General features: G+C 35.4%; 2 protein-coding genes across 2 annotated transcripts in view; one reads left to right on the top strand and one right to left on the bottom strand.

Annotated features, from left to right (window-relative positions):
• Window positions 1-11,032, top strand: part of FGF7 (fibroblast growth factor 7) — a 66,173-nt gene extending 55,141 nt beyond the window's left edge. Inside the window, exons 3-4 of the mRNA XM_007455541.1 lie at window positions 7,764-7,867; window positions 8,888-11,032. Coding sequence (XP_007455603.1) covers window positions 7,764-7,867; window positions 8,888-9,082 — 299 coding nt within the window. The 3' untranslated portion in view covers window positions 9,083-11,032. The remainder of the gene's footprint in view (window positions 1-7,763; window positions 7,868-8,887) is intronic.
• The window catches only part of FAM227B (family with sequence similarity 227 member B), a 286,042-nt gene that overhangs the window by 161,747 nt on the left and 99,951 nt on the right, over window positions 1-24,344 (bottom strand). The window lies entirely within an intron of this gene.

Here is a 24,344-nt window from a genome sequence, read left to right as displayed (position 1 = left end):
TTTTCACTTTGCAAGAACTCCCTAGAATGTACAATATTTGCAGAAAGTTGATAGCAAATGATAAATAAAATGAGTTACTTTAGGCCAAGTAATTTCAAAAGAAAATTTATATAAAACTTTAAAATAGTTATAAAATATTGTATCTAATGAGAAATATGGAGGTATTTTAATGTCAGATTGGTATAGGGTGGTCTTTGGAAATAGTAGTACTTAGGGTCTATGAATATCTTAAAACAGCCTTATTGAGAGAAAAATTTGGAAAGTGGATTTTTGTAATCAAAAGGCAATGAAGGGAGGGATTGAAGATGTCCAAGAGAGACACAAGTATACAAAATCAAGAGTCTACTGTTCTTTGAAGTCAATTCTTTTGAATTTACAATACTGTGTGTGCATGCATACACACAGGTTTAATAATAATTGGAGCAATCACATGCATGATATGTAAAAAATATAACACTAAGATACAGGATTTAAATACACAACACATATTTAGAAAAATTCTTTCCTGTTCTTGTAGTTGTAACAGTGTACAAAAATCAGAGCAGTGTAAATACATTTCTTAGCCTAACTCTTTAATTAAAACCATACTAACATTAAACTAGTAACAAAGTTGATCAAATGTTTTACATGCTTTACTACTTACTTACATAATTTAATTATAATGTGCAACTTGATGTTTTAAAATATCATTAAGAAATTCTCCAGACATTTTGGAATATATTGAGCATTTCTGTATGCATGTGCCATGGAGATTTTAGTTATAAACATAGATGTATGTGGAAAGTTATATAAAGTGGCCAAAACTATTTAACCTACAATAATAAGGGTACAATATACAAAGTACAAACTGCAACTAAACAGACCAGGAGAAATAAAATTAATCTAGAAAAGGTGTTTTCAAACTTTTTAGACTTGAGGCAACTTACACTCATAAAAATTATTGAGGACGCCAAAGAGCTTTTGTTCATATGGGTTATAACTACTGATACTTCCTGTATTTGAAGTTAAACTGAGACATTTTGAAAATATTTATTTATTAACTTACTTAAAAGTCACAACAATAGCCCATTATGGGTCAACTCATACTATTAGCAGAGGAAGAAAATCAGGCTTATACAAGTCTAGTAATTTTCTCTAACTACTCTGCACATCCAATTAATTTTTCTAAAACACAATTTATATCCTAACATTTTTCAAATTTCAAACCTTCAGTGACTCCTCATTGTCTATAAATAAAATTTAAAATTCCTTAAATTGGCAATCAAGGCCCTCAACAATCTCATCCTAACTCTTTTTCCACCTTTTTCTGTCTCTTGATACGTTTCCTACTCCAGACAGATAGCTCTAATTTCAATCTTCTGAAAATGACTTATGAATCGTTGACTCTACTATCTTACATATACTTTTATTTCTCAGTTAGCATGACGTTTCCATTCTACCTATGTCAACCTTATCTATCCTTCAAGATGTAATTCAAGTTCTATCTGTTCCTCAAATCCTCCCTTGACCACCTAGGATATGTAACACCTCTTTCTTCTGAATAACGGTTGAATTGATTTTCCATTCTGTTCCTTTTAGCATTTGGTATATACTGCTGGGTATCATTCATTTTTGTTTTCTGTAGGAGGAAAGACTAACTGAATTTTGATATGTATTTTATTAATATCCAGATATTCTGATGACATCACGATTAAAGTCACCAGATCAGGTTTCTAAAATATTCCTGGACCTCAGTTATTTTTCTATCCCAATACACCTGAGAGATATCACACACGAGTGTAGTAGTGGTCTGTATAAAGAATATTTGTATTTCCTACACTTCCCAAAGTGTGTTTGCATTGTAAACTTACTCGTCATAACTGTCCATATTTCACAAAGAGAAGTCATTAACTTGGTAAGCGATCTTAATCCATCACCAAAGACATTAATAGTAGTAATTAATAACAAACCCCAGAATTACTACATATTTGGGTTAAGAATAAATCATAAAAAGTTCCACTACAGTTGACTCTTGAACAAAATGGGTTTGAACTGTGTTAGTCTACTTATAAATAATTTTTTTTCTATAAATATGTACTAAGGTAGTACATTATCTGCGGTTGCTTGAACCCGAGGATGCAGAACCTACAGATACAGAGGGCCAACTCTGATACATGGATTTTCTACTCTGCCAGGGTCAGTGCCCCAATTCCTGCTATGTTCAAGCGTCAACTCTATAGTTTCTTATACACTAAATCATATAATATTATTAATTAAAATGTAGACTGTATCTTTTAAATTAATAGACATTTCTTTAGAACAGTTTTAGATTTACAGGAAAAAATGAGTACATAGTAGAGTTCCTACATACCACTACCACTTCCCCAACACAGTCCCTCTACTATTAACATTTTTGCATTAATGTCGTACATCTGTTACAATTAATGAATCAGTAATTACATATTGTTAACTAAACTCCATAGTCTACACTAAAGTTCACTCTTTGCCTTGTATAGTTCTATGTGTTTTGACAAATGTATAATATCATGTATCCACTATTACAGTATCATATAAAACAGTTTCACTGCCTTAACAATCCCATGCTTCACATTTTCATCCTACTCCCCTCTTCCCAAGCCCCTGGCAACAACTAATCATTTTACTGTCTCTATAGTTTAGCCTTTTCCAGAGTGTCATACAACTGGAATCATACAGTATGGAGTCTCTCGGACTGACCTCTTTCACTTAGCAATATGCATTGAAGGTTCCTTCGTATCTTTTTGTGTCTTGATAGCTTATTTCCTTTTATTGCTGAAAAATATTCCAAAGTACATATGTACCGTAGCTTATCCATTCATATGCTAAAGGGCATTTTGGTTGCTTCCACTTTTGATGGTTTAGAATAAAACTCTGTTATAAATATTCATGTTCAGGTTTTGGTGTGGTCTTAAATTTTAAGCTCAATTGGATAAACACTTATGGCAGGATTGATGGATTGTATGATAAGAGTATATTTAGCATTCAGTAAGAAACCAAACTGTTTTCCAAAGTGGCTGTACCACTTTACATCCCCACTAGCAATGAATGGCAGTTCCAGTTGCTCTGCATCTTTGTCTGCAAATGGTATCTTAAAAAATTTCAATCATTCTAATAGTTGTGTAGTGGTATCTCGTTGTTTTATTCTGTAAGTCCCTAATGACATATAATGTTGAGCATATTTTCATATGCTTATTTGCCATCTGTGTATTTTCTTTGATGAGACATCTGTTCAGACCTTTTGCCCACTTTTTAACTGGGTTGCTTATTTGTTTATTGTTGAGTTTTAAGAGTTCTTTATTTTGGAAATATGAGATGTATTTTTTGTGTACATGTATGTATGTATTTGGATGTACTTCTATGATAAAAATGAATGGAATCTATAGCCTTGAATGTAATATAAATATATAATGGTGAAGATTTTCCATCTAACAATCCCAGCTTGACAGAAAATCATAAAAGTCATTTAACATCAAAATGTTTTTCTTTTTTGTTACCAATTCTTAGTTTTAATGTGCCCAAGAAAGTATATTTGGTCGAGGACAAAATTAAATGTTCTGAGTGGCCTAATAACCATTAAGCCACTGTTTCCACTTATTTTCAACTTTAAAATAATTCTTAGTTATCATGTTAGAACATCTATATTAATATATGGCCCCTCAAAACTTTTAAATATAAATCTTAAAAGGTTCAGGGAAAAGAAATATTGAAGGAGCTGGGATTGGTGGATTTTTACATGATCAAACACTAAGAATTTTTTTTCTGCTAACTCATGAAAAGACATGGAGGAACCTTAAATGCATATTACTAAGTGAAAGAAGCCAACCTGAAAAGGCTACATACTCTATGATTCCAACTATATAACATTCTGGAAAAAGCAAAACCATGGAGACAGTGAAAAGATCAGTGGTCTCCAAGAGTTGCGGGTAAGGGAGAGAAATGAACAGGTCGAGAGCAGAGGACTCTTAGGGCAGTAAAAATACTCTGTATGATACAAAAATGATGATACATGTCCAAACACCAAGAGTAAACCATAAAGTAAACTATGGGCTGTGGTTGATAATGATGGTCAATGCAGGTTCATTAATTATAACAACTGTACCACTCTGGTGGGGGACGTGATAACCGGGGAGGCTATGCATGTGTGGGAGCTGGGGGTAGTTGGGAAATCTCTGTACCTTCCCCTCAATTTTGCTGTGAACCTAAAACTTCTCTAAAAAATAAATTCTTAATAAAAACTTTTTTTTTTTTTTAAAGAAGATGTTGGGGGTAGGAGTTTATTAATTTATTTATTTTGCTGTGTTGGGTCTTTGTTTCTGTGCGAGGGCTTTCTCTAGTTGTGGCAAGTGGGGGCCACTCCTCATCGCACTGCGCGGGCCTCTCACCATCATGGCCTCTCTTGTTGCGGAGCACAGGCTCCAGACGTGCAGGCTTAGTAGTTGTGGCTCATGGGCCTAGTTGCTCCATGGCATGTGGGAGCTTCCCAGACCAGGGCTCGAACCCGTATCCCCCGCATTAGCAGGCAGACTCTCAACCACTGCGCCACCAGGGAAGCTCAATAAAAACTTTTTTTGAAAAACAGGAAAGTTAAAACACTTTAAAATCTGTAGGAACACTACTTCCTACTCTGCACTTAAATGAAAGAATGATAACTTTAGTTTCTTCATTCTTGGATTTTCTTGAATAAAAAAGGGTACAGCACACGAGGCAAAACAGACCAGAAAGTCAGGATTGATAGCGTATTAATTCTGCCAGTACTACTTAATGCTCTTCCAAGAAATATATTTTTAGGTCTGTTGATTTCCTAGTAAAATGATTTTTAAAATACACCAAACAATATACAATATTACTGTGTCAGGAACCTTGCCATTTTCAAGTCTGTCCTCATCCTGGTTAAAAGTAGAATCTTTAAAGATTGAACATCTGTTCATATGCTTATTTGCCAACTGTGTATCTACTTTGGCATCTGTTCAGACATTTTGCCCATTTTTTAATTGGGTTGTTAAAAATCTAAAGATTTTTTGATGTCCTTAACCCCAATGTGCAGAGGGATAAGATTAACAATGTTTATCACCTATTGAGTGTCAGAGTGTAACAAAAATATGGTGGGCAATGGGCAGGCAGGGGATAGAGGAAAAGGGTTTAGAGATGGGACAATATGAATATATTGTCATGACTGAACCTGAAGGGAAAGTGTCCACATAGCATAATCAACAATACCTCTATCATTCTATAGTTATATTTTGTAGACAGTTGGTCTATAAACGAAAAAGCCAGCAAACATGACAGATTTTATTCCCTAATTAAAACTGAGCATGAAAGATACTCTAAGCCTATGCATCAGTACTCTCCTTTCTAAGAGAAAATATTGAATAAAGAGGGAAATAGCAGGAGAAAGGGACTAGAAGGAAAAAACTGACTTCACATTTTACAGTGGTAAGATCTTTAGAAATCAACTATTCCGTATGTTTTTAAATAGATATATTTACTCAATTTTGAAGGTATTGCAAATTGGTTGAGTCAGTGAATTTCTTTAGTATTCTTCATTGTATTGATATAAACTTAACCTATTTGGATTCTGCTGGGTAATAAATTATTTCCCTTTGATCTTCCTTTGCTGAACAAGAAGAGTTAGCTGCCAGATAAAGTGCTCCAAAAGGGCAGGGTTTGTCTCTGAATTGAGCTTAGCACAGAATTGGCTCTCACTGAAGATTTGTTGAATTTTGCATGAATGCATCAGCATCACATCCTTCACATGCTTGTAAGCAACTGTTAACATTTCCCTTAGCCTCTCCTTCAAGGCTGTGTCTCCAGAAGTTTTCTTTTAATTAAGGTGTATCTACGTGTGTGTTTACATATGTGTTTTGCTGTTTATACTAGATTTTAACTTCTGAAGTTCAGAAACCATTGCTGTTTTTCTTAATTTGTATCCTAAAATTACCATACAGTTCTATGCATTCTGACAATGCTTCATAAATACTTTAAAAGATAAATATCCATTCCTTTGCATTTTCTTCATAGACCTCAATTTCTAGATGAGCAGCTGTAGAACTCTCAATTGGATGAGTTCTGACTAGTGCTAACCATAGTATAGTGGGAAAATGACTTCTATATGCAGCATATATTGGAAACAGATAACACATATTAACTAGGGTACATCAATCCTGATGAAATGGGTAAAAATTTTATTCTCCAGATAGGAAAAATGAAGCCAGAAGAATAAATAAGAGGATGAAGTGAAGGCATGGAATAAAAAATTAGAATTTTCTCCACTTAAGTGAATATTTTAGAAAACAGCTTCTGGAAACTTGATTTATGCAGATAATTTTCACTTGGAATTTTTTTTGCATTACGTTAAGCACAAGAAAGAGAATGTCTCAAGTTGAAAGTATAATTAACAGTAGTTACATAAAATGGTTCACTAAACTTTTAATTTCTATGCCATTTTAAAAAATTGAGAGTTTTTTTTTTTTACTGTAGTTATTAAAATACAGCACTTTAGGAAATGATATATAATGAAACAGTAGGTTAACATTCTTGTGGCAATTTCAATAATGGTTAAAAAATTAATTAAATGGTATAAAGTTATAAAATATTCTGTGATCAGGACTCATAATTTTGTTTTAGACTCTGTTTTCATTATCAAAAAGCTCACTATCAGTTTAAAATATTTAATATTTTGGGGGGTACTAATGAACTTATGTACAAAACAGCAACAGAATTACAGATGTAGAAAACAAACTTATAGTTACCAGGGGGTAAGGGAGGGGAGGGATAAATTGGTAGACTGGATTGACATATACACACTACTATATATAAAATAGATAACTAATAAGGACCTACCGTATAGAACAGAGAACTCTACTCAATACTCTGTAATGGCCTATATGGGAAAATAATCTAAAAAAGAGTGGATATATGTATATGTATTACTGATTCACTTTGTTGTACACCTGAAACTAATACAACATTGTAAATCAACCATACTCTAATAAAAATTAAAAAAAATAAATCAAAATAAAATATTTAATTTTTTAAAGGTAGTTGGTTTTGTTTACCATCATTTACAATTGCTTCAATCAGAATTTTATTCATTTTCAGTATATTCAAGAAATATTCTGCCAGCAATAATTATTAATATAAAGTTTAAGTAGAAAATTAAAGATGTTAGCTAATTATATACTTTCATAGCATTATATAATGATTAAGAGCCAGACCTTTTGGGTTCAAATTCCACTTCTGCCACTTACCAGCTGAGAATTTGGGCAAATTACTTCTTTGTACCTGAGATTCTTGATCTGTAAACTGGGGATAATATGAGTACTTGCCTTATAGTCTTGGTGATAAGTACATGTATTAATACATGAATGCTAAAACAATACTTTGCATGTGGTATGAACTGAATAAACTTTAGGTATTATTGATGTTATTATTACTATTACAGTAAATTAGAAATGTAATTCTAGAGAAGAAAAAGTGAAATTCAAATATGTAACTCTTCTTTTTGAATCCAAATATCTTTTTCTACAAAATAAAAAATCAATAGTTTTGCACTTCCCACATTTAATAAGGACTAATCTGGTGTTTGTGTGTACATGTTATGGGTGGATGGGGGTCTCAGGCTGAGTAAATAATCATGTTAATAACCTTAACTTCCAAGTGAAACAGAAATAAGGACAAATGGTCATTCTTGGATAATCTGCAAAGCTGGGTGAATAACTGACATATCTTTCTGTGATACCTTGCAGACATCATGGAAATTAGGACAGTGGCCGTTGGAATTGTAGCAATCAAAGGAGTGGAAAGTGAATATTATCTTGCAATGAACAAGGAAGGAAAACTCTATGCAAAGGTATTGATAATTGATAGCTTAGACTTAATTTCTCAAACTTATTTTTGTCAAAAATATCTTCCCTTTCTGAAAAGTAAAAATGAAATTAACTCCTCTCAAACTACATAATTCAATGATTTCATTAAAACATTTTATACTTAAGAATTAAATTTTCTGTGTGATCTTGGACAATTTGCTTAAGTTCTCTGGACTTTGGTTTCTTCATCTGTAATACAAGTTGGATTAACTGACCTCTAAGGATCCTTCCAGCTCTAAAATTCCATTTGTACTTTAGATTCTTAAAATCTAAAATGTCCATCTGTCAGTATTAAAGCTCTTTTTGTTAAAGTTCACCCAATTTGCACTTTGCTGACATGAAAATTCTTGGGGAAAAAAAATCCAGACGTTTGTTTATCAACATCAATCTCACAATCATGGGCTTTGAACTGTAAGCATTCCCATTGTTCCCACTTTATTATAACATGAAATATGCAACAGTTCATCCCACTATAACAAAGTATAATTGACTTTCCTTTGTATTCCTGGCACAGACTACATAAAAATACAGGTTTAAGTGAATGAATGAATAGTTGGATGAACAAATTAACTTTTTATTTTCCATCACTATCACAGGCAGTGTAATAGTAAATGAAGAAAAGTTGTGAAATATGTCCTTCAGCTGAGGGAGGCAGAGGCTCTGCTAATTGTATCAAAATGTCAGTGTTAGAGAAAGAGTGACTTGGGCATAGTAATATGAGAGCTAATTAGTGGGAAATAGCTCTTAATACTTAAGAATAGTAGCAACTGACTGCCAAAAAGCTACATGTTTGAAACTATGTTGCATAACTAAATGTGTATCATTTTATCTTTTAAAAAATTTAATCTTTTTTCAAATATGCTAAGTATATATAACAAACTGCATTATGCCTGCTCAAAAAAAGTCATGTATGTTTTAATTCTACTAAATATTACTGCTTATTCTTTGTCTGAGTCCCTCCAAAAATCATTTGGATAATGTTGTTTGTTTGTTGTTCTTTGCAGAAAGAATGCAATGAAGATTGTAACTTCAAAGAATTAATTCTGGAAAACCACTACAACACATATGCATCAGCTAAATGGACACACAGTGGAGGAGAAATGTTTGTTGCCTTAAATCAAAAGGGGGTTCCTGTAAGAGGGAAAAAAACGAAGAAAGAACAAAAAACAGCCCACTTTCTTCCTATGGCAATAACCTAATCATATATGGCATATAAGAAACCAGTTCCAGCAGGGAGATTTCTTTAAGTGGACTGTTTTCTTCCTTTTTTCTTTTCTTTTTTTTTTTTTTTAAGTAACCAAGAAAGGCTGGAAAACTACTGAAAAACTGATCAAGCTGGACTTGCGCATTTATGTTTATTTTAAGAGACTGCATTAAAGAAAGATTTGAAAAAATATACACAAAAATCAGATTTAGTAACTAAAAGTTGTAAAAAATTGTAAAACTGGTTGTACAATCATGATGTCAGTAATAGTAATGTTTTTTCTTAAATTAATTTACCCTTAAGACTGTTAGATTTGATTATCTGATAATGATTATTTAAATATTCCTATCTGCTTATAAAATGGCTGCTATAATAATAATAATGCAGATGATGTTATATAAGATGTGTCAGACCTAAAAGCTGCTGGAATGATTTGTCAGATAATCAAGCCAACACTAACTATGGAAGATGAGCAGTATCTGAATGCTTTCTAGTGAAAAATTATGAACCACTTAAATTCTAATCAGAAAAGAAGGAATATTCTCAAAAATTCTATTATGGAAATGAATCAAAGAGGTAGTTTTACAAGAGTATAAGATTAGAACATGCTTGTACCTATTAACAAGAACAAAATTCCTAATGCTGCTCCCAACTGAAAGGGTATTGTTTAAAGGATGTTTTCAAAAATCTTGTATATAAAATAGCGATAATGATAATACTGTACTTCATCTCACTCACCACAAAATAACATTTTATAATCCCTAAAAGTAAAATTCAAAAATCTTTTATGTTTTTTTCAAGTAACATAATCTATCTTTTGTATAATTCATATTCGGGAATATGGCTTTTAATAATGTTCTTCCCACAAATAATCATGCTTTTATCCTGTGGTTACCGCATTAAACTCTATTTTAAGTTGTATTTGAACTTTACTGTTTTGTTATTTAAGTTTATGTTATTTATAAAAAAAAACGTTAATATGCTGTATCTGTTTCATATGCTTTTAATTCTAAAGCAATAACAAAACCGTCTGGCTCAATTGCAAGTTCCCCCTCCCCGTCCTGAGCAACACCAAGTCTAGTACACAGCACTCAGGCCAGCAAATCCTGGACAGCAGACAAAAATGACAGCTTGCAGCAATTCTTACAATAGATGTCTCACAGGGAACAATACAAAAATGTGAAATATGTTTTGCCACATACTCTTGTCAACTAAATTGGATCTTATAAGTAAAATCACTGTAGATAAAAGAACTTACATGATTTTAAAGTTAAACTATATTTGAGTTCATGAGTAGAATAGTACAACATTTTAAAAATATGCATATTTAAAGTTAGTAGTTTTTCTAATCTCTAGAAATCTCTGCCATTCAAAATATGGCAGCATTGAAAGTTGTTTTCCTGTTCAATAGCAAGAGCACAATGCCCAAAGTAGAGTCTATACTTAGGGATCCGAGGCCCTGAATAGCAATGAAGGCTTGAGGTCAGGCTACAGATAACGGACTTATTGAAAAGATAAATTTCTACTTCATAATTCTGGCATTGGCAGATCTTGTTAGCACTTTAATGTTCATCAGTAGAAGGCCAACATTTATTGAAATTAAATTGGTGGTATGCTAATAAGGGTGGTTTTAATTTCAAAATATTTGTCTTTTAAGTCCCTTTATTTTATACAAATATTAACTGATAATACATTTATAAGAGAGAGTTACATGAAAAGGCTATGTTAACAGAAATAGGTTCATTTGATTTCCTTGTGACTCAACCTACATGATGAGGCTGCAGGAAGCTAGAAAAAATTGCCCTTCCTCAGATATACTCTGGGGAAATGCCATGAATGATATTCTTAACTGTTGTATGAGTCAAGGGCCTTGCTAGCCTAGGTTCCTAGATCAGGCTTCTGTTACTGGTGTCTTGTGAACATACTGAGAGCAGAAGAGGACCTATGTGTTTGTTTGTTTGTTTGTTTTTGAGGATCTATGTTTTTCATATTAGTTTCCTTAGTGTCTAGCAGAGTGTCTGTCCATAATCAATTTTTTATATGAATTCACTCAATGTTTGAGTATCAAAGAAAATTCATAATGAGACTAACCATACTTTATTTTTAAAAGTTAGGGTGAAACATGATTATATGGAAATTTAAACAGAAACAGTGTGTATGTATATAAGATATGAGCTATATTAGGAACAAATACTCTGACTATAGAGTTATAGTTATGAACAAATTACAAAGCAACGCTGAATTAACCAACATTTAGCAGTAAGTCCAATCCAGTAGTGTTTCTAGAAACACTTACTTATAATTCTTTATCCTCCCTCCCCCCTTTTGTTTTTTTTACACTTAACGTGAAAATTTTAGAAAATAAAATCTGCACTAGTTACATACACTTAGAATTCAAGAATCTAAACACTGCAAGTGGCCTTAGTCCTTACTATTCATTTGTAGACCAGGAAATTGAGATTGTAACAGATCCCAAATCACATAGCTGGTTAGGTTCAGAGCTGCCACAAGAGTCTAGGTCATTCAGCATGTACTTCCTACTCTTGGATGATTAGGATTATTAGTTAGTGGTCTTTTAAAAAAATTATTCCTGTTGAGATATAACCTTTACATTTGCATGCAAATGTGACATGTTTTGGCACTTCACTTCATATATAATAGTCTACACTGTCATATTTGACTCAAAAGTAGGAAAAAAATGATGAAATTTCTAATTCTGACTCCAACTTTTAAATGCACCTCTTTACTTACAAATGGAAAGCACTGTGCAAAACAGCCAGATAAACAGAGTAACCTTTTCTAAATGTTCTTTGAAAGAGAAAACTGGTTAAATACATTGGTTTCCAAGAATTAGGAAGGAAAAAATTAAACAGAAGAATATAAAATGTTAACAAAAGAAGTAATAAAAAATATACTTTCAATGCAATTAGTGAACTAAAACATTTTTACATAAAAAATTCTATAATATAAATTATCAGCCTCTGAGTTGGCTAAAATTCAACTTAATGACAGAAGAGGAGGGATGCTGGAGATAAATTATTAGTTTCCATCTCTCAGAGTTTGCCCTTCTGATTCTCTAAAGTGACAAATAACATAGAGATGGACTATGGGACCAGCTATAGTAAAAGCAATTCTGTATCCACAAATATCCTAAATCAGTGCCTCTCACAATTTTCTACTGAAATACCAATACTAGTAGAGATAGAGAATGAGTCTAAGGAATAATGCAAAGGTAGCCCACCAAGGACACAAATTTTCTTGAAAACCATTCTCTTAAAACACATGTGATTTTTGCATTTTATTCCACAATATATTTATGTTTGCTTTAATATAAAATTCACAGCAGTGAGAAAAAGTGATGCATCAGAAAAATGTGTAAGCTTTATCATGTGGCTTCATTTACACTACTATCCCACTGCCATATACTTGGGCATGAATAAGACAAAAGAGATCCTGTACCTCTCATAGTTCAACTTTACACGCAGGTGACACATGGCTAAAGAAAACCAAAAGTTTATGTAAAAGTTTACTATGAACCAGAGTGACATTAAAAATATTTAATGACGAGTATGAGTGGTTACTGGTCAATCAGAATATACCACTGCTCTATTAGAATAGATTCAGGCCACTGTGACTAACTTGTGGGTATCAGATGATTATTAGCCTTGACCATTTCTATGATCACCTTAAAACAGTTTTTAGAGAATATCTATTAATTGGTCTCTCTGATTTGAGTTCTTAATGCATATCTTAATATGCCATAGTTCATTAAACCTTCATGCCTATTTCAACACTGTTGTCAGGCTACTCTTTATTTTAAACTTTAATATTTTAAATTGATATATAGCTGATATACAATATTATGTAAGTTACAGGTGTCCAATATAGGGATTCACACTTTTTGAAGGTTATATTCCATTTATAGTTATTATATTGGCTATATTCCCTGTGTTGTACAATATATCCTTGTAGCTTATTTTACACATAATAGTTTGTATCTCAACTTCCCACCCCTGTATTGCCCACCCCCAGGCTACTCTTTATTCCACTTCTATATGCATCCAGCAGAGCGGCTACTTTCAATAAAGGTGATGTACCTTCAGGCCCACATATGCTTCCACTCATCCTCTAACATAGAATGGTTTGCCAAGAAAACGTACTTGTTTTTTTTTTTTAACATCTTTAATGGAGTATAATTGCCTTACAATGGTGTTCGGTTCTGTATAACAAAGTGAATCAGCAATACGTATACATATATCCCCATATCCCCTCCCTCTTGCATCTCCTTCCCATCCTCCCTATCCCACCCCTCTAGGTGGTCACAAAGCACCACCCTGTGCTATGTGGCTGCTTCCCACTAGCTATTTGACATTTGGTAGTGTATATATGTCAATGCCACTCTCTCACTTTTACCCAGTTTACCCTTTCCCCTCCCCGTGTCCTCAAGTCCATTTTCTATATCTGCATCTTTATTCCTGTCCTGCCCTGAGGTTCTTCAGAACCATTTATTTTTCTTTTTAGATTCCATATATGTGTGTTAGCATATGGTATTTTTCTGTTTCTGACTTACTTCACTGTCAATGACAGACTCTAGGTCCATCCACCTCACTACAAATAACTCAAATTCATTTCTTTTTATGGCTGAGTAATATTCCATTGTATATATATGCCACATCTTCTTTATCCATCCATCTGTTGATGGACACTTAGGTTGTGTCCATGTCCTGGCTATTGTAAATAGTGCTGCAATGAATATTGTGGTACATGACTCTTTTTGAATTATGGTTTTTGCAGGGTATATGCCCAGTAGTGGGATTGCTGGGTCGTATGGTAGTTCTATTTTTAGTTTTAAAAGGAACCTCCATACTGTTCTCCATAGTGGCTGGATAAGTTTACATTCCCACCAATAGTGCAAGAGGGTTCCCTTAACTCCACACCCTCTCCAGCATTTATTGTTTGTAGATTTTTTGATGATGGCCATTCTGACTGGTGTGAGGTGATACCCCATTTTAGTTTTGATTTGCATTTCTCTAATGACTAGTGATGTTGAGCATCCTTTCACATGTTTGTTGGCTATCTGTCTATCTTCTTTAGAGAAATGTCTATTTATGTCTTCTGCCCATTTTTGGTTTGGGTTGTTTTTTTGATATTGAGCTGCATGAGCTGCTTGCAAATTTTGGAGATTAATCCTTTGTCAGTTGCTTCATTTGCAAATATTTTCTTCCATTTTGAGAGTTGTCTTTTTGTCTTGTTTATGGTTTCCTTTGCTGTACAAAAGTTTTAATTTCCATTAGGTCCCATTTGTTTATTTTTGTTTTTATTTCCATTTCTCTAGGAGGTGGGTCAAAAAGGATCTTGCTGTGATTTATGTCATAGAGTGTTCTGCCTATGTTTTCCTCTAAGAGTTTGATAGTGTCTGGCCTTATATTTAGGTGTGTAATCCATTTTCAGTTTATTTTCATGTATGGTAAGAGGGAGTGTTCTAATTTCATTCTTTTACATGTAGCTGTCCAGTTTTCCCAGCACCACTTATTGAAGAGGCTGTCCTTTCTCCACTGTATATTCTTGCCACCTTCATCAAAAATAAGGTGACCATATGTGCATGGGCTTATCTCTGGGCTTTCTATCCTGTTCCATTGATCTATATTTCTGATTTGTGCCAGTACCATATTGTCTTGGTTACTGTAGCTTTGTAGTATAGTCTGAAGTCAGGGAGCCTGATTCAACCAGCTCCATTTTTCTTTCTCAAGATTGCTTTGGCTATTCACGGTCTTTTGTGTTACCATACAAATTGTGAAATTTTTTGTTCTAGTTTTGTGAAAAATGCCATTGGTAGTTTAATAGGGATTGCACTGAATCTGTAGATTGCTTTGGGTAGTACAGTCATTTTCACAGTGTTGATTCTTCCAATCTAAGAACATGGTATATCTCTCCAACTGTTTGTATCATCTTTAATTTCTTTCATCAGTGTCTTATAGTTTTCTGCACAGGTCTTTGGCTCCTTAGGTAGGTTTATTCTGAGATATTTTATTCTTTTTGTTGCAATGGTAAATGGGATTGTTTCCTTAATTTCTCTTTCAGATTTTTCATCATTAGTGTGTAGGAATGCAAGAGATTTCTGTGCATTAATTTTGTATCCTGCTACTTTACCAAATTCATTGATTAGCTCTAGTAGTTTTCTGGTAGCATCTTTTGGATTTCTATGTATAGTATCATGTCATCTGCAAACAGTGACAGCTTTACTTCTTCTTTTTCTATTTGGATTCCTTTTATTACTTTTTCTTCTCTGATTGCTGGGGCTAAAACTACCAAAACTATGTTGAATAACAGTGGTGAGAGTGGACAACCTTGTCTTGTTCCTGATCTTAGAGGAAACAGTTTCAGCTTTTCACCATTGAGAACGATGTTGGCTGTAGGTTTGTCATATATGGCCTTTATTATGTTGAGGTAAGTTCCCTCTATGCCTACTATCCAGAGGGTTATCATAAATGGGTGTTGAATTTTGTTGAAAGCTTTTTCTGCATTTATTGAGATGATCATATGGTTTTTATCCTTCAGTTTGTTAATATGGAGTATCACATTGATTGACTTGCATATACTGAAGAATCCTTGCATTCCTGGGATAAACCCCACTTGATCATGGTGTATGATCCTTTTAATGTGCTGTTGGATTCTGTTTGCTAGTATTTTGTTGAGGGTAGGTGTTAGCTCTTCTCTAAACGTTTGATAGAATTTGCCTGTGAAGCCCTCTGGTCCTGGGCTTTTGTTGGAAGATTTTTAATCACAGTTTCAATTTTAGTGCTTGTGATTGGTCTGTTTATATTTTCTATTTCTTCCTCGTCCAGGCTCAGAAGGTTGTGGTTTTCTAAGAATTTGTCCATTTCTTACTGGTTGTCCATTTTGTTGGCATATAGTTGCTTGTAGTAATCTCTCATGATCCTTTGTATTTCTGCAGTGTCAGTTGTTACTTCTCCTTCTTCATTTCTAATTCTATTGATTTGAGTCTTCTCCCTTTTTCTCTTGATGAGTCTGGCTAAAGGTTTATCAATTTTGTTTATCTTCTCAAAGAACCAGCTTTTAGTTTTATTGATCTTTGCTATTGTTTTCTTCATTTCTTTTTCATTTATTTCTGATCTTTATGATTTCTTTCCTTCTGCTAACTTTGGGTTTTTTTTTTTTTGTACTTTCTCTAATTGCTTTAGGTTTAAAGTTAGGTTGTTTATGTGAGACGTTTCTTCTTTCTTGAGGTAGGATTGTATTGCTATAAACTTCCCTCTTAGAACTTCTTTTGCTGCATCCCATAGGTTTTGGGTCATTATGTTGTCATTGTCATTTGTTTCTAGGTATTTTTTGGTTTCCTCTTGATTTCTTCAGTGATCTCTTGGTTATTTAGTAGTGTATTGTTTAGCCTCCATGTTTTTGTATTTTTACAGTTTTTTTCCTGTAATTGATATCTAGTCTCATAGTGTTGTGGTCAGAAAAGGTGCCTGATATGATTTCAATTTTCTTAAACTCACCAAGGCTTGATTTGTGACCCAAGATATGATCTATCCTGGAGAATGTTCCATGAGCACTTCAGAAGAAAGTGTATTCTGTTGTTTTGGATGGGATGTCCAATAAATATCAATTAATAGGAATGGTAATTACCAATTAGACACAGCCTTCTTGGTTGTTGCAGCAGCAGCCTTAGCATTTCATGCCCGTCTCTGGTGTCCACGCTGATAGCCGTGGCTCGCACCATCTGTGAAGCTCGTTTAGGCGGTGTTCTGAATCTCCTCGTGCACCCCGAACAATGGTCTCTTGAGTCTTAGGCAGTTTCAGATTTTTCCCGGACTCCCCCCAGGTTAGCTGTGGCTCACTAGCCCCCTTCAGGCTGTGTTCACGCAGCCAACCCCAGTCCTCTCCCTGGGATCTGAACTCCGAAGCCTGAGTCTCAGCTCCCAGCCCCCACCCACTCCGGCGGGTGTGCAGAGAAGCCTCTCAGGCTGGTGAGTGCTGGTCGGCACTGATCCTCTGCGTGGGAATCTCTTTGCTTTGCTTTCTGCACCCCTTTTCCTGCACCCTCCTCTGTGGCTCTGAAGCTTCCCCCCCACGCACCCCCCATTTCCACCAGAGACGGGGCTTCCTAGTGTGTGGTAACTTTTCCTCCTTCACAGCTCCCTCCCAGAGGTGCAGGTCCCATCCCTATTCTTTTGTCTCTGTTTTTTCTTTTTTCTTTTGCCCTACCCAGGTACGTGGGGAATTTCTTGCCTTTTGGGAAGTCTGAGGTCTTATGCCAGCATTCAGGAGGTGTTCTGTACGAGTTGTTCTTCATGTAGATGTACTTTTGATGTATTTGTGGGGAGGAAGGTGATCTCCATGTCTTACTCCTCCGGCATCTTGAAGGTCCTCCTTACTTTCTCCTGAATTGTGAAGATTTGCCAGAAAGCAACAGAGAAAGTCCTAGTCTCTTCAATTTCAGGAGTTTCCAAATCCTCAAATTGAATTTATGAGATGATAAAAATTTATTTTCTTTTCATATGAATAGAACTTATAGTCTAATAATTGAAATGTGAAATGAATAATAATATTTAGCTTGAAGATGGAAGGCCTTTCTCATGATAAGTCCAGCAAGACATGTAGTAGTTATCTATTGTTGTGTAACAAATTATCTTAAAACTTAAATGGCTTAAACAGCAAGTTTTCATTATCTCACAGTTAATGTGGTTAGGGACCTGGGCATGGTTTAGCTAGGTGTCTCTAGCTAGAATCTTCTATAAGGCTGCAATCAAGGTGTTGGCCAGAACTGCAGTTATCTGTTATCTCAATGCTCAACTCAGAGAGGGATCGACCTTAGATCCTCACTGGTTGTGGGTTTGAAATACCACTTCCTCACCACTTGAGCTTCTCCATAGCTCCACTTACAACATGGCAGTTTGTTTCCCACAGAGCAAGGAATCAGAGAGAATGAAAAAGAGTGCCCAAAACGGAAGTCATAGTATTTCATAGCCTAATCTTCAAAAGTGTCTCATCACTTCTGCCTGTTCTCAAGGGGAGGGAATTAACAAAGGCATACAAACCAGAAAGCAGGAATCACTGGAGGCCATCTTAAAGGCTGACTAACACAAGTCAGAAACAATGTTTTTAAGGCCACTGCCACAAAGACAGGATTCTTTAGGGCCTAAATAACGAGTAATTCATGGCTTTCAGTGGTGAGCCATTCAGCAGAGAAAGACGAAGTAGGTATATCCTCTGTGGCAACATATTTGATCCTTCCCTGAGGGATGCTTTATGGTACAATGCCACATAGGATAATTGAGAAAAGGTTTGAACCACAGTGTGTACTGCCTATTAGCTTGAGTTGTGCCTTCTTAGATCTTCTAATGTAGATGGAAAACTAACATCACTTTGCCTCTACATGAAGGAAATGACCCTGCCTTCAGACCCAACATGAAGATAACCTTCCCCTCCATCACCCTACCTCAAGAGAATAAGATCATAAATGCCAGCTGAAATTCCTCAAGCCATAGAGTTTTGTCCTAGATGGTGGAGGTAATCAGTCACAAGTTACCCAATATCATATGAGGATAAGACCTAAACAGACTTGAAAAACAATTTATTTTAATGCAAGATGCATATTGGAATCACCTGGGATTTTTTTTATATATATATAATCTAGGTCCCACCCCAGACCAAACGCATCAGTATATCTGGGATGGGGCCCAGGCACTGGTATTTTTAAAGCTCTCCAGGAGATTCTAATGGGCCTATGCATTTGAGAACCAATTAGCTAAATGATGGCAGCAGGGGTGGAGAGGACTTTCTAGGAATTATACCTGATTCTTTATCTTTGTTTCTTCCTTAAACACCCTGAAAAGCCTTATGTTGCTTCCCACCTAATTCCATATTTTCTAAGATGGTTCTAAAGTCTGCAGTGCTTCTTGGATCCCTGGTTTTCCTACTGTCTCCATATTTTGTTATTCGCATTGGGGCTAAAAGGAAATGCAAACACTGGAAAGAGAGCCACAGTTGTTTTTGCAATGAAACAATTATGGAGTATAAAGTGCACAAAGGACACCCTTCCCCTACTCCCAACACCTGCCACACACACACCATAGTCCATTTTCAAACAGAGTAGCCAGAGTGATTCTGTTATATCATATCTCAGATAATGCAATTTCTCTATTCAAAACTGCAGCTGTTTTCCATATGAGAATAAAAGCCAAAGTCCTTAGAGTGGCCTTTGGAGGGGCAATGGAAAAATGTAAGTGATTAAAAACTTAAATTAGGTATGGGAAAAAAAACAGGAAAGAAAGTAATAAAAGTCTAGAATTATGCACTCAGATTGTATGGCAGATATCACTGAATTCTCATGCCATTTTAAAGAAACTCTAACTTTACACTGTAGACAGTATTTTAATGGGCATGATATGCCCATTGATATGGAAAAGACAATAGCCTCATATAAAAAATTGACAAATGAATGTACACAGTTATGTTTGAAGTAAAGAAAATACTTAAGGCATATGTACATATCAATTTAATGAGTCTCCACTTTAAAATTTTTCTATTAATCAACCAATTAATGGATCCAGCTGGGCTGGATGAGACTTAAATGATCTATTGTCAGTTATTTTGGTTGTTTAAAATTTTTCACTAACATAAATGATTTTTTTGTACATACGCCTTTATATTTATGATTATCTTATTAAGATAATTATAAGAAACAGAATTATTAGACCAATAATTTTTAAAGCCTTTAAAAATGTAAATTGCAATTTGATTTTCAGAAATCTTTTCCCCAATATATATTCCAACCCTCTGTACATGGGAACAGATAAACATTTTCCCTAAAATTTATGCTCAAAATTTAGTCAGCTTTATTCTTACCTCTATTTCTCTTTGACTATCGGTTATCACCAAAACCTAGCTAGCCTCTTCTTTTTCAACATCTCAGATGTATGTCTTTCTTGGTCCTTTACAACCTCATTACCTCATGTCTAGAGTTTAGCAATTGTTCCTTAATCATTCTTCTGTCTCAAGTTCCTGCCCATCTCAGATACTACCTATTTCCTTAATCTTCCTGAAATACTACTTTGACGATGTCAGTTGTCAGTTAAAGAATCCATGTTAGCTGCTTACTGACTACTGGATTTAATTTAAATTCTTTAAAATAGCATCCAAAGCTGTCAAACAACGGGCTCTACTTTATCTGTTCAATCTTCTCACTGCCCACCATAAACCTTAGAGTTTCCTTAGTCCACTGTGTTTATCCCATTGTCTTTTTCTCCTCACTAGTCCTTAATTTAAAAAAATGGATCTTATCTATTTTGTTCACTTACATATTCCAAGCACCTTTAACAGTGTCTGGCACAGAGTAAGCTGTCAGCAAATATTCATTCAATGAACGGATAAACCAATTCCAATTCAGTGACAGAATAATGAGCACACCTCATTACAAAGCATTATTCCAATATTTAAGCAATATATAAATGTAGTTGTTGCAAATGAATAGAAATGTACCATCTCGGGGTGGGTTCAAGGTGATGCAATAGGAGGATGCTGGACTCACCTCCCCTCACGAAAACATCAAAGCTACAACTACATATAGAATGACTCTCACTGGGAACTAGCAGGAAGGCTCCTCTACAACCAAAGCTGTGAGGAAAGATTCACACACAATCTGGTAGGAAGGGAGAAGTGATCTGGTCGGGACCTGCATCCCTAGCGTAGGACACAGAAGAGGAGGGGGCTATTTCACAGGCTCAGGGAGTGAGGGGTTTTGAGACAGAATGGAAGGGGTCAGGGCACAACCTTTAAAAGAATGACATAGCTGTGGAGGATACTACATAAACTGGTTAGAACCAATTAGGCCCAAGGTAGTGGAAAATTTGACTTCCAGTAGACCTTCAGACTCATTATATGCCCACTGTAATACATTAGTGTGCTAAATGACACACCCACAGGTGCCATGACAGTCCCGAGGCCAACCATAAAAGGGCAAAAAGTGAGCAATGGCCCAATTCCTCAAAATCCCCACCCCTTCCTCAAAATAGTTGGAATAACCCTCCCACTCATTAGCCTATGAAATTACCCAGCCCATGAAAACTAACTACCCCATATTTCGGGGCGTCTCTCACCTTCTGAGATGGCCCACACTCTGTCTTTGGAGTGTGTTTCTCCTAGGGCTGCTCTTGTCTTCTGAGATGGCCAGCATTCTGTCTATGGAATGTGTATCTCTGCCTTCACTTTACTATGGCTCGCTCTTGAATTCCTTCTGCATGGAGCCAAAGACCCTCACTTGGCAGGCCCATCCCAGGGACTCACCCAAGACCTGGGACATGACCATCCTCTCATGTCCCGTTTTCCTGCAAATTCTTTACAAAGGATATTAATAAATCTACTTCTTGCCTATCACTTTGTCTCTCACTGAATTCCTTCTGCACGGAGGCATAAAGAACCTGAACTTCATTAAGTCCTGAGATGGGTTGTGTGGTTTCAGTTAGAAGATTGTGGGTTCGAGTCCCAGCTGAGGTGCAAATGGGTTTGAGTCCTCTCCTAAGTCAGAGGCTGTGGGTTCAAGTCCCATCTGAAGTGTGGCTGGGTTCAAGTCACATCTGAAGGGTTGCAGTTTCACTTTGATCAGGGTATTGGCAGCCACTGCCAGCATACCAGCATGCACCTTGGTGCACAGACTTGGGAGGGAGTGAGACTAGCTCCAGGGCAAAGACTTCCACTGCCAGAGTGCATCCTTGCTCACAATCAGGAGGGAGTGAGACTAGCTCCAGGGCAGAGACAATTATCACACTCGAGCATGTGTCCCTTCCCACACTGAGTGAGCCAGCTCACTAGTGTAGCACCAACCCTTCTGGCCTGACCCAATGTCTAACCGAGGTAAGCACACTGGGGAAAAGTGAAACCAGCACAGAAGTGCAGCCCCAAGCCCTTAGGCCCCAGCCACCCCTAAACCAAGGTGGAGAAACCCTGGAAAAACCCAAGTCCCTCAGGGCTCCTGTTCCAACCTCTTGGACCCGGACCCCACCGCTGATAGAGCAGTGATGGACACTGAGCAAAGGAGAAGTCCCAGCTTGCACCTGGCTCTGGCTCCAGCCCTACTTCCCACCAAGGTGGTGGCTGCCAGCACACCTCAGGGAAAGACCTGGCCCTTGCTCACTTCAGGTATAGACACCTAACAAAGCCTCTGGGCACAAGAAAACTGCATAGCGACACTGCCACACAAGGACACACCCTCAAGATCAGAATAGGTAACTGTTTCACTTAATTTCATAGAGACAAAGAAATTTAAACAAAATGAGAAGACAGAAGAATATGTTTCAAACAAAAGAACAAGAAACCACCCCTGAAAAAACTCCAATGAAACAGATATAAACAATTTACCTGATAAAGAGCTTGAAGCAATAGTAATAAGAAGGCTACCTGAACTTGGGGAAAAAAATAGATGAACATCATGAGAATTTTAAGAAAGAACTAGAAAGTAGAAAAAAGAACCAGTCAGAGCTGAAGAATTCAATAACTGAATTGAAAAATACATTATAGCAATTAACAGCAGATTAGGTGATAACAGAAGAATGCATGAGCTATCTGGAAGATAGAATAATAGAAATTACACAATCAGAATAGCAAAAAGAAAAACAAATTTAAAAAATGAGAATAGTTTAAGGGAACCTCTGGACAATATCAAGTGTACTAACATTCACATTACAGGGGTCCCAGAAGGAGAAGAGAGAAAGGGGTAGAGACGTATTTGATGAAATAATGGCTGAAAACTTCCCAAACATGAAGTAGAGAGATATCTAGGTACAGAAATCACAGAGAGTCCTAAAGAAAATGAAAACAAAGAGACCCACACCAAGACATATCATACTTAAAATGACAAAACGTAAAGAGAGAATTCTAAAGGCAGCAAGAGAAAAAAAAAGTTACATACAAGGGAACCCCCATAAGGCTATAAGCTGATTTTTCAGCAGAAACTTTGCAGGCCTTAAGGGAGCGGCATGATACATTTAATGTGCTGAAAGGAAGAAGTCTACAACTTAGGATACTCTACCCATCAAGGTTGTCATTCAGCATTGAAGGAGAGATATAGAGATTCTCTGATAAACAAAAATTAAAAGAGTTCATAATACCAAATTGACTGTACAAGAAGTGTTAAAGGGTCTTTTTTATGTGAAAAAGAAAAGGCTATAACAAGAAATAAGAACTTAAAGGAAGGGAAAAATCCCATTGGTAAAGGCAAATATATAGTAAAGGCTGTGAATCAACCACTTAAATAAGCTAGTATGAAGATTAAAAGACAAAAATTATAAAATCAACTATAACTACAATAAACAGTGAGATATCTCTACAATAAAGTAGAGATATCTCACTACTTCATGTTTGGGAAGTTTTCAGCCATTATTTCATCAAATACGTCTCAACAGTTAAGGTATCTTTTCCAACCACAATGGTATGAAACTTACCACAATGGTAAGTTAATTACCAGAAGAAAAATGGGAAAAACACAAACACATGGAGACTAAACAACATGCTACTAAAAAACCAATAGGTCAACAAAGAAATCAAAGGAAATCAGAAAATACCTTGAGACAATTGAAAATGAAAATAAAAACACAACTTTCCAAAATCTATGGGATGCAGCTAAAGCAGTTCTAAGAGGGAAGTTTATAGCAATACAGGCATACCTCAGGAAATAAGAAAAATCTCTAATAAAAAACCTAACCAACGATCTAGAGGAATTAGAAGAAGAACAAAGTCCAAAGTCAGCAGAAGGAAGGAAATAATAAAGATCAGAGTGGAAATAAATAAAAGAGATCCCCCAAAAAATAATAGAAAAAAATCAATAAAACCAAGAGCTGGTTTTTGAAAAGATAAATAAAATTGGTAAGTCTTTATCCAGGCTCATTAAGAAAAAAAGAGAGAGGACACAAATAAAATAAGAAATGAAAGAGGAGAAGATATAACTGATATCACAAAAATACAATCATAAGAGAGTACAATGAGCAGATATATGCCAAAAAACTGGACAGACTAGAAGAAATGGATAAATTCCTAGAAACATACAATCTTCCAAGACTGAAGCAGGAAGAAATAGATAATCTGAATAGACTGACTACTAGTATTAAAATTAAATCAGTAATCAGAAAACTCCCCTATCCTCCCATCCTTCTCAAACTATTCCAAAAAATCTAAGAGAAGGAAACACATCCAAATTCATTCTTTTTTTTTTTTTTTTTTTTTTTTTTTTTTTTTGGTGTCGG

This window comes from Lipotes vexillifer, unplaced genomic scaffold (genome assembly GCF_000442215.2).
Source record: "Lipotes vexillifer unplaced genomic scaffold, Lipotes_vexillifer_v1.1 scaffold24, whole genome shotgun sequence".
Taxonomy (NCBI): domain Eukaryota; kingdom Metazoa; phylum Chordata; class Mammalia; order Artiodactyla; family Lipotidae; genus Lipotes; species Lipotes vexillifer.
Note: the sequence above shows the minus strand (reverse complement) of the source record. Positions and strands in the feature narration are given on the sequence as shown.